General features: G+C 39.4%; 1 protein-coding gene across 5 annotated transcripts in view; it reads right to left on the bottom strand.

Annotated features, from left to right (window-relative positions):
- Positions 1–2,383: 2,383 nt before the first annotated feature.
- cdk18 (cyclin dependent kinase 18) overlaps positions 2,384–12,101 on the bottom strand; it is a 68,390-nt gene continuing 58,672 nt past the window's right edge. For all 5 annotated transcript variants that reach the window (XM_082533589.1, XM_082533591.1, XM_082533590.1 and 2 more), the window contains 2 exons: positions 9,206–9,283; positions 2,384–7,741 (listed from right to left, as the gene is read on the bottom strand). In XM_082533589.1, the coding sequence (XP_082389715.1) occupies positions 7,707–7,741; positions 9,206–9,283 (113 nt within the window). In that variant the 3' untranslated portion in view covers positions 2,384–7,706. The remainder of the gene's footprint in view (positions 7,742–9,205; positions 9,284–12,101) is intronic.

Below are 12,101 nucleotides of genomic sequence, written 5' to 3'. Positions count from 1 at the left end.
GCCCTCATGATAATCACAGATCTGATCCGTTTTGTCTCATCCGAGATCCGTTTTCTGTGAGGACAGAAACGTCTAAAAGTTGTTGTGGTTCTTCCTGGAGGGTCGACGGAATTCTCATGTGACTGTCGTTACAGGAGGCTGTGCAGGCATGCCTGTAGGATTCAAAGCAACATTCCTCAAAAACAACCCATACATGATGCAGATGATGACATTAAATGGCGTATAGAACTGGAAGAAGAAACAAATCATAGTTAATCCATTTGAGCCCAGATGCTTTTTTACTGTCAGGAAAACTATGTCAGAGTCAGTGTTGACCTTCAGCAGGAACCTTCCTCAGTGTGAAAGTCACCGTGAGCTCTTTTGAAATATATATTTTGCAATAACTATTAAATAATTTTATTTTAATATGTCATCTCAAATATTTCACCTACAAATTAAGAACTAATTACAGGTTTAACATAGTTATTTTTTATTAAAGTAAGTTACAGCTGCTGCGGCGTGTTCTCGCCTCTACAACACAGATACGATATCCGATGTATGATCAATTTCAGAGTTGTGCAGGTCGTCCAATATCTTGTCTCAACTGTTTAGTTGTATCTTCCTTCTCTTCTGTAGTCCTACACAGACTACATAATGTCAAATATGACTTAAAAGGTTAAGGTAGAGCTTTCTCTAGTGCTGTGGTGTCAAACAGTCCGCAAAGACTCCAATCTGGCCCGCTGGATGACTTTGGAAAATCTGAAGGAGAACAGTAATTGGTGAAATATAATTATAATATTTTTGTTTATTTATTATTATATGTGGACTTCTTACACTCATATTTCTTCCAACAAAAAATCTGAGCCATAGGTCCCCAGAGTGAAACAGTTCCCTCAGTTTCCGGTGGAAATGCATTGTTTCCTTTACTGAGAGACATGCGTAGCAGTAACATGTTCAGGGTTAGCTTTAGGGTTTGTGAGTGGGAGGGTGTAACTATAAAAGATGTGTCTTTCAAATGAAGCATCATACGTTCATTTTGGCCTCGAAGGTTTACCATTTTTCAAACGGGTGAAGATTTTGTAAAAAGAGGGGATATTAACCTCCCCTAAACCCTAACCCTGATTCTTCAAGGGTTGCCACTGACCTTGTGGACGCTGAAAGGTAAACTGTTAAACTCCTTAAATAATAGCTCATTTACGATGCTTTCCATGGCATACAGGGCACAGTCGGATGTTTCTACATTAAGAAACACATTCATTCTCCCCGCTCTCTTCAGTCTCTCTCTGCTTTCCCCTCGCTGAGCAGGAAGAAGCTTCTGCCTGAGGCTTCTTCCTGCTAAAAGAGAGTTTTTCCTTCCCACTGTTGCCAAGTAATTGCTCATAGGGAGTTATCTGATTATCTCTATCATTTTAGGCTTTTACCTTACAATATAATGTCTCTGTTGGTGTGAATTGGTGATATATAGATAAAGTTGAATTGAATTGCAGGACTGGTTTGTACTGCATGGAGGACAAAAAGGAGCAGAGATCTTCATAACTCTATACATGTAAATGCATATAAATTGTTATTTCATACAAACAGTAATGATGATCTTGACTCTGCTAACAGATGAATCTCATGGCAAACAAAAGTGAAACAACTCTATCGCACAGGCTGTCAATACAATGATGCCATTAAATCTGTGACTACTGACAGAACTAAACATCTGCTTTAGAAAAGCTTTCTTCCCGGGGCGTTTCTTTATTGTTGTTACAACACCCCTGACTGATTTAACCATTCTAACACTTCCTGTTTTATACTGGAATAAAAACTGTGGTTGGTGGGTGTTTTCAGATCATCGTCTGGCTGTGGGATAAAAGTGAGAATTAAGGAATTACTTTCTGTCTGCACACTTCTGCATGCGTCTCTCTGCTGCCACCATCTGTGCCAGTTACAGAAGCTGCAAACATATCCAGAGCGTCATATGACTTCTATGTTTCACTGACACTCTGGAATGACTTGGATTGTGGCCACATCCTGCGTCTCTGCACAACATCTGTCTGGTCTTTGTTTCTTTTAAATCAACTCTTTGAATTCCTGCCGCAGTTTACAGGTCTACAAACTCATTATACCTGTGACACTGACACTCTCTGGACCTGTTTATCTGTCACAGTCAGTTCTCTGGTCCTCCAATATTTACCTTAACTGATAATAACAACTGAGTTTAATTGTTGTTAACTGAAATTACTGGAGCTGTCACTGTCCTTGTATTCTCTTCATTCATCCAGCAAAAACAGCCTGTAGTTGTCCAGTAGCACCACCTTGTGTTCATCTGAGTTACTACTTCTTCTCCTTGGTATCGTGTCCACCAAGAGCAGCATTATGGTAAACGTACACAAAAAGACTGGAACCAGTTTTCTCCACAATTTCGGCAGTTTATTGATTCATTAAGTGAGCAATTATTCAATCAGTTTTATGCCTATGGCGGTCACAGTACATTCAATTTCTCGTTGTATAACAGTGTAGACAAATCCCACAAAATATCACATCTTATACAAAATCTAAACTCATCGTTTATAAAACATTTAGACGTCATCTACAGTTTTTTTCTTTATTTTTATTTTAAGAGCTCCGCTTTTTTTTAACATCATAAAACTCACTGAGAAAAATGAGAACATCTGTTAAAATACATATATTATTTATTTTTTCTTTATTACAATATTTAAAATAGCTTCATTTACCACAACTAAACACACAGTAATACTTCTGCCATTGAGGGAGGAGGAGGGGAAGGTTGGAAGTGTAACGTCTACAGCGATACATCCATCTGAAGTCCCTGCAGGTGGGCCCTGAATTCCTCTCCTCGGTGTCTATCTTTGCTCTAACACGCTGACAGGTGAACAGAGGTTGGGATGGTTGTACCATTATTCTATTCACCCACTTGTAGAGGTAGAAAAAAATTTGAATGGCGTCTGTCTCTTCACTCATATACAAGCGTAACCCCATTGACGGTGCTCAGCAAGCACCTGCTTGACTTAAGGACACTTGGACCCAGCTCTCTGCTTCTCTACTGCTGTCCTCTATGAGCACTTTAAAGTGACATTTGTTTGTTTGCACTTGGATAGAGAGCACACATAGCCAGTAAATCTGTGGATTGACTTATCTATTCAAGCTAAGTAAAATACAACTGGAGTGGCAGTAGATTTCATTAGGACATATCTACACTCACCCAAAAAGGCTTTTACAGCCTCTTGGAATTGCCATCCCCACTCAACGCCTCATTTGGCATGTTAAAACTACTGCCGCCTGTGAGACTGTTCACATTAGATGTGCAGCAATACCCAATACTGCAACATAAAAATCAAGGGTTGGTCTTTTTTAGCAGCCAGGATGACCTCAAACTGTCCTTGACATCAATAAAACAGCACACAGCCATCCACCATTAGCAACCTATACCACATGGTGTGACATCAGTTACTCTGCATTAAAATTATATTAAAACTAGACTCACATGTACACCAGAATGCCAGTGACATAGTAGCCCATCCACTTCACAGTCCATCATAATCCTCAGGTTATTGTAATGCGTGAAGCTTATACAATAGCAACACATCAGTCACAGCCTTACAGCATTCCCAGCTTTGCTCTTCCTTTTCACTTTAGCAGGGACCATCATTTAGAACATGAACTAGCATAGGCTGATGGGGACAGTGTTTACTGAGATCACAGGCTTAAACAACAGACTTCTACTGGACTTCTTTTTGCAACTAGAGGACTTGCTCACAGCTGGCCTTAGGAAAGAATGCAAGTTTAAAGCACGACCACATGGGTTGTCTGGAATACACAGCAGTGATTTAGAGCCATTCTGCTCAAAATGCAATGACTGGTCTCCCAACCAAAAGCCTTACAAAGGCTGCTGGGTTGCCTTCCTGTATCTATTTACTGTATGGAGAGCGCTTACCAATTTTTTAGACCACCTTTCATAAAAACTAGAAAACAGATATTTTAGATATCTGTTAAAAACACGTTTAAAACTAAAAATGTGATTGTTATTTATTACTGAATTCATGTTTTTATACTCAAATTTGAGCCGACACTGGACTTTAATCAGACATCAATCAGGTGTAGCATTCAACCACCAAAACTAATTTTGTACTTGAATATCAGCAAAAAATTATAACAATTTAGTTTATTTATCTTAATACAAAAATAATAATGATGTGCTTTTTATTTTATTTTTTTGGATTTATGTATAATAGTAAATTTGAAAGTTCATAGATAATGACAATTACTACACTGTAGTATTAAAAATATGATTTTGATTAAATATGTTGCACAAACTGGTGGATTAAGCATTAAAGAAACAACTGTAATTATTGATACTGTTAGCAAGCTGTGACATAAACCTTACATTGGGTTTGGATCAGTCTTTGTCTAATATTAAAATATTATATTAATATTTTAATATTAAAACTTGTTTGGTGATCTGAAACCTGTAAGTGTGACAGATATGCAAAAGGATAAAAAAAAACAGGAAGGAGGGACTTTTTCATGTCTCTCTCATACATACAGAGCTGAATTCTTACAAAGGCAGCCGGGCTGGTAACTACAGACAAAACAAACTAATATATCTGCAAGGTTCAGCGGTGTAAGCACCACCCTGAAAGTTTCAAAACCAGTGCTTACTCAGTACCGCTTTAGCTCAGAGGTGACCAGTGGTCCCAGTACAGTGGTCTTTGAGATTTTCACATATTTTATGGACCTTTTTACTACAGATCACATACTTAGACTTTGAACGTGTCACAAAATAATGCCTATCTTCTTTTTCAATGGAGAGACCCGAAACCCCCCATGACCTCAGGTTACATCACTGATGATGTGTCCAAGGGCACCAAACGGTGTATCTAAAACTATTAATAATACCTCAGTTGCCTCAACACCTCAGAGGTGTTAATGAGGATACCTCAGCAGCACTGAACAAGAAGGAAGAGGACAGGCAAGATGTTAGAGCAAATTAAGGACAGAGGAGAGTATCAATATCCAAAAGCCATTATCACTTTTGTCTCCAGATAATATTCATTGAACAGGACATGCACATAAGCTCTTGGCTCAAATGATCACATGGGAACTATTAAAAACACAGTTGTGAAATTCTCACCTGTCTATTAACAGATGAGTGTACTTCTCACTGTATGTGCTTTTGTTTAGTGAATCTACTGTGAAAAGCTGCTCTCTAACAACAGGCTGTGCAAATTATTTAGGGTAGTGGTGACCCCTATTAAACTGATACTAGAAAGTACCTACAGGGCATATTTTCTCCATTCACTGGTTTAGGAATGGGGGGTTTGGTAAAATATGGGGTCATACTTTGGAACCGTGTAAGGAAAGACACAAAGGGAGGGGAACAGGCTTCAGAGGACACTTCCGGCTTGTGCAAATAGGAAACTACAAAAATACATACACCCATAGTGAGTTATTTACATACACAAAATAAATGCCTCCTAGCACATTGGATACACTGAAGCAAATATAATTTCTTCACAAGCTAAAATATCATGCACAGTTTACTAAGGCAACTTCAACAAACTGGTGTGAAAGTCAGCTGTTAACACTGTAAGGAATGTTACCCCCACAACGAAGAGACACGGGCACTGTAGCGAGGCGAGTCTATCCAGTTTCCAGGTTTATATTCACAACGGAGTCAGATTTTATGGTAGCTTCAGTGGTTGTTACGTGACGGCAGAGGTACTGCAAATGAGCAGTGTGACGCTATGCCTACAACTTCAAGACTGTTATATGATAACAGTAACCCATAGCTGCCACACTGGGGCCTAAGAAAGTCGGAGGTAATATCACAATACATCCGATTCCATTCTGTTCAATAACAACAGTTGAGATAAGGTATATACATGTAGATGCTGCAATGCTTGGTTCATTGGACCATTGTGTCAACACGGTTGCCATATTGTTCATGAAGAGCTGAACCTCCAGTTGTAACTATGGGACAGAGGCTCATACTCAATTAAAAATGACCATGAGTGAATTTTAAAATGATTTTGGATCTGTGGGTTTCCCTATAAGAATATTTTAATAACAAAATATCTTAAGTTGTTGTTAGCAACCCTAATACTTCGATAATATAACACTTAAAGTTAACTTTCCAATTCTACAGGTGCTTTTCATAAACTTGAGCGGTAAAAATCCACCGTCAAATGCAACTCACACCATTTAAACCCATTTACTGTGCTGTCAAAGTGTAAGTAAATTGCGACTGCATTTCAGATTAGTGCCGTGCTGAATCCTTGGTCAGGTGAGCAGGTGCAGAGAAGCACCTCACAAGACTGAAAGCAGCACCTACAAGTATATATTCATTACAAAGCCAAGAGAGCATCAACGCCTTCTGCAACACACAGTAAACACAGAAACTGAACATGGTTTGACCACTACATGCTAAAACTTCCATGCAACCCTGCACTGTTAAACAGACTGATTATTGAGCAATAATATTATATCAGTCTTCAAATATCTAATTTAATATCTGTGTGCCTATAACGTGCCATTTTAAAAGATGCCCTTCCAGAATAAACTTTTAGCTATTAGCATAATTTCAAATGTCAGTGGGATTTGGAATAAGTTTTTAGCTAGCTGGGATAGCTAACCGTCACTAGTGAATGCACATTATGCATAGCTTGTCACATTATGCAAAGTAATGAATGACCATGAAGCCTTACTGAGTGTTTTTCTGTCAGCCACATAATGTTTTTGCCTCATCAGTTCGCCAAAACACTTTGCAAATGCATACAATTCCGTTATTGAGCAAGTGCCTAGCAGCACCCAGAGTTTTATCTAACATTACAGTTTTTTAAATTTCAGATTAGCAAAGCAAAGGGGCTTAAAAACATGATATGAACATCTTGTGTGACAATAAAATATTAACTATATATTTACACAATGTTTAAACAAATTACATCACAAAATCGATAATCCAAGTAACAGAAAAAAATGTGACTATTCTCTTTGGTTTCTGGTCAGCCTTTTCTGTGGGTAGTGGTGGTGTATAAGTTTTAACCCTGTCCTCAAACTACAAATCCCTGGTGAATCACTGTTGAGCTGAGAGAAGAATTAGGATTCATAAGGGTCCTTGGTTGCCAAACTGTGTCTTTAAGCTACATATCAGTGTTAGACCATAAGTTTTGTAAGATAAAACCAGAAAATAATTTAGAAACCAACTGACCTGGAACAAACTCAACACATAATGCAATACTTGCATTTCTGTTAGGGCAAAGACACGCACACCTGCAACTGTATCCATTGTTCCAGTTGTGATAGCAGCTACTTTGAATGGCTAGAACCCTGGGTGTGCTCTGAACACTATGTAAAGCAGGCCTGTGTAAGTATAGCATAGCAGAGCGTTTCATTTAGTGCTCCGTTTCTTCTTAGGCTGAAATGCATGTGCGTGTCGGGAGGATGAATCTCTCGTGTGTCCAGTTACATCACGGCAGCATGTTCAGTGTAGCTGATTGTGCAAATGTGTGCAAATATGTATGAATAGAGAAGGTATTTCAAGTGCAATACAAGTTTGTCTCCAGAAACTCTGTGTGCCTCCACGGTCAGCTGCCATGGAAATGAGTGCGTGTTTGTCCGTGCAGGTGAACATGCTGTGAATGTGCTGAGCTGCGATGGCCTTGGTGTTGTGATCTGAAAAGGCAGTTCCTCGCCGTCTTCTCTCTTCATCCTCTCCACGACCTCTAGAAGATGCTTTGTCTTCGGTTCTTTCCTCGACCTGTAATTGAAGTTGACACTTGTAGTTGGCATTGACTAATAGGGCTGTGCGATATGACCAAAATCTCATATCCCGATATAAGAATTCTATCGTCCCGATAACGATATAAATCACAAAAATGTAACATTTTCTGTAAATTCTGTGAATCTCGGGCAGCTCGACTTGCGTGAAGTGTTTCCAGCTGCGCGTCATGTAGCTGGAGTCGAGTGTTTTAACCGATGCATGAAACGATACATTTTTAGACATAAGTTGTAACGGCCGCCGTTTTCTTTGTGAGTATTTATTACACGGCGTGCTGCGGGGAAAAAGCCTGTTCTAAGGTTTGAGTCTAAGGTTTATTTTTTAGCACCTGGCGGCTCTTTTTTGCTTCTCATCCGTAAATAATCTGCTCTTTCACGTGATTCAGTTTATTTTGAAAAGTCTCAACAGGATCTTGAGCTTTATTGTGAAAGGTCTATGTGGAACATACAAGCGGACTCGCGATGGTGTTACCGTTGTTGTTGCTAACGACAACGCATAAAAACAGGCGCTTGTCCGTCTGTAGTGTGGTTATATTAAATATAAGAGAAAGAGAGAACTTTAAGAAATTAATTTAGCCACTACAGTGACCATCAGAACGATGAAAAAATATTGCCGTAAACAGTTTCGACACCACGAAACAAACGATAGTGTAAAATCAAAGGAGCTTGCAAAGAAAAGCGTCTGGACTTCTTTAAGTTGCTTGAAGACGTTTCACCTCTCATCCGAGAAGCTTCTTCAGTTCTAAGGTCAAATGGTGGAGAGTCCCAGATATAAACCTAGTGGGAGTGACCCCCCACAGAGGGACAAAAGGGACAACTTAAAGAAGTCCAGACGCTTTTCTTTGCAAGCTCCTTTGACTACGATGACCTGGATGACTGAGAACCTTCACAGACAGATAACGTAAAATGAAATGATAGATGTTTTTATATTGTCATCCGACATATATCGTTATATCGAACAGCCCTATTGACTAATTCAAACAAATTAAAGCAATTTTTAAAAGAAAGAATGACTCATGTTTTTTTCCTCAAAGGAATCTCTCAACCTAACATTAATTAGTTTGATTAAAGAGTAGTAGAAATCTCACAATAGCTGAGCCTACTTTCCAATAAAAGAAAAGGAAATGAAAAAGTAGAGAGGGCTTTATTACTTTTACTTGTCTTTCAGTTCCCCTGAGAGTTTTTGGAGTGGCAATTTTACTGCATTAGAATAAACAAACAAGGCACGCTGGCCTCTCAGAGTGCTTTGCTAATTGACAAAGTACATGTGCAGACACCTCAGCATTTCAAGAACAAAGTTGTTTTTTTAGAATCAGATAAATTAACAATGAAGGAAATTTTTCTCTTGTGACCAATATGAAGAAAACACAAAGACTGAATGTTATAAATGTTACTTATGTGAACAACAAGTGGCCAGATTTTGCACTGAGGTCAGATCCCTTACCTAAAGGCTGGAATACTGAGCTGCGGTGTCCTGGGTCCTTCTGGAGCTGCACCTCTCTGAGAGAAAACACTGAAGCAGCTGTAACGCAGGTGGAGAACAAACGTAGCAAAGCAAGTAAGGACACTTTTGTTTGGTCAGTTATTCCTTTGCTCTATAGTAATAGTTCTTCACAATAAATCGTAAACAACTGGAGAGACTTTGTTGCCCTTGAAATGGTGCCACATTTGTAAGGAGTGAGTAGAGCACTGAATGTGGGCTGCTCCCATGAAAACCTTGCTAAAGCTTCTCTGTCAGTACCAAACAGTTATTCTGCTGTTGAGTGCTGTTTGTTGGTGTTTACTGTATTGACAATTTAATGTATTCATTTAACAATAAAGGCCTTCAGTAGCATGTGGAGGAACCATACACAGCTGACACAGGCTGCAACCTCCTCATGCTGATCACCAGCTTGGTCACACATTTTTGTGGGACGGCGTCCCATTTTCATCCAGTATTTGTCACATGTCACACCTAAACTGTCCAGATCACACACCAACTGACCTCGAAGCACTCAGCAAGAGGCAAAGTGCAAAGGAAAGAGTATCAGTGGAAAAAGAAAAACATCCTGACTTTGAGATGTTGAATTTGTGGAATGTGTTGAGGACGACTCAGACGACAGACTTGTCTGAGCACCATACATGCATCTTGTAAATTCTGTGAATACGAAATGCTATAAGAAACAACAACAACAGAACAAATAAACATGTGTAGTGTGTGGAAAGAAGAAAGTCATTAAACAAAATTCCTAAGGAAACTGAGCAAATTCTGGGTATGTACATGCACATGGGATAAGTACAGCTGCCCAGTGTACGAGTCTGTTGGGAGATGAAGGCAAAGCGCTTTGCTGTTTGTGAAGTGATGTGTTGAGACAGATTCCTGAAAGTCCTGATGCTGATTCACTTAAAAAACATTTACGCATCTAACATGCCAGCAAAGCTTCAACAATGGATTTTCAAGATGCGGAGACGTACAGGACAAAGTATTTGTGTTTTTTTTACATTGATTTGTTGTTACAAGGGGCAGAAAATCCAGAACAAATACAGGGAGTGCAGAATTATTAGGCAAATGAGTATTTTGTCCACATCATCCTCTTCATGCATGTTGTCTTACTCCAAGCTGTATAGGCTCGAAAGCCTACTACCAATTAAGCATATTAGGTGATGTGCATCTCTGTAATGAGAAGGGGTGTGGTCTAATGACATCAACACCCTGTATCAGGTGTGCATAATTATTAGGCAACGTTCTTTCCTTTGGCAAAATGGGTCAAAAGAAGGACTTGACAGGCTCAGAAAAGTCAAAAATAGTGAGATATCTTGCAGAGGGATGCAGCAGTCTCAAAACTGCAAAGCTTCTGAAGCGTGATCATCGAACAATCAAGTTTCATTCAAAATAGTCAACAGGGTCACAAGAAGCGTGTGGAAAAACCAAGGCGCAAAATAACTGCCCATGAACTGAGAAAAGTCAAGCGTGCAGCTGCCAAGATGCCACTGCCACCAGTTTGGCCATATTTCAGAGCTGCAACATCACTGGAGTGCCCAAAAGCACAAGGTGTGCAATACTCAGAGACATGGCCAAGGTAAGAAAGGCTGAAAGACGACCACCACTGAACAAGACACACTGTGGTTGCTGCTGCACGCAATGTTGATGGTGAACAGATCAAAACACTGACAGGATCCATGGATGGCAGGCTTTTGAGTGTCCTTGCAAAGAAAGGTGGCTATATTGGTCGCTGATTTGTTTTTGTTTTGTTTTTGAATGTCAGAAATGTATATTTGTGAATGTGGAGATGTTATATTGGTTTCACTGGTGAAAATAAATAATTGAAATGGGTATATATTTGTTTTTGTTAAGTTGCCTAATAATTATGCACAGTAATAGTCACCTGCACACACAGATATCCCCCTAAAATAGCTAAAACTAAAAACTACTTCCAAAAACATTCAGCTTTGATATTAATGAGCTTTTTGGGTTCATTGAGAACATGGTTGTTGTTCAATAATAACATTATTCCTCAAAAATACAACTTGCCTAATAATTCTGCACTCCCTGTAAATCTGGAGATGCTGTGTAAAAATGGCCTCAGCTCTTCCAGCAGGAAAAATAAAATCACAAGGTTTTTGCAGAAAACTACTTTCTTCCCTTTTACACGTGGAACACTCAAAAAAAAGAGGAATCCAAAACATAACATGAAAAGTTTGAATGAGCAGAGTAAAAGACTGCAACACAATGGATGAGAAAGATTTGAAGAAAAAGGGAAGAGGCTCTTTAGACATCAGAGAAAAGCAGGACGACATCAGAGAAAAGCAGGACGACATCATTGTGAGATGGTATGACAAAGCTGTGAACCTGCACTCTTCTTGTGTTTAAGGAAGGAGTTCACCTTCTTCATATACTACCTGCACTTTCAGGTTCAGATCCCAGCGATGGTACATGCATATCTGGTGGCACACCGTTACAGTGGCAATAATCTCTACAGAAGACCAGAAGAAATTAAAGCCCAGCCAGAAACCCACGCCCCTGTGAAGGTTTCAGGCTGCAGCTGGCACCTCTCTCAGCCCAGCAAAGGGCAAAGTCACTTATCCTCTTGAGTAACAGGAGAATTTATTTTTAGGTCCTCCCTTGTCACAAAGGGGTTGCCAGTGCGGGCAGCTTCACATGCTTCATTTGGAGGAGTTTCATACTGGATACTTCTGATTCTCATTCGACCCCAAAGGGGATTTCTGTCTCTGGCTGGAACTGAACAACTGACCTTTTGCTTGACAAGGAAATGTTAATCACTATGCTATAAGACAAAGTTGGTCCAAATATATACAAATCTGTTCTCTGTCAAGATGACCCCACACTGCTTCAACAATGT

This window comes from Aulonocara stuartgranti (assembly GCF_965226115.1).
Source record: "Aulonocara stuartgranti genome assembly, chromosome: 5".
Taxonomy (NCBI): Eukaryota; Metazoa; Chordata; class Actinopteri; order Cichliformes; family Cichlidae; genus Aulonocara; species Aulonocara stuartgranti.
This window is presented reverse-complemented; position numbering and strand designations above follow the sequence as displayed.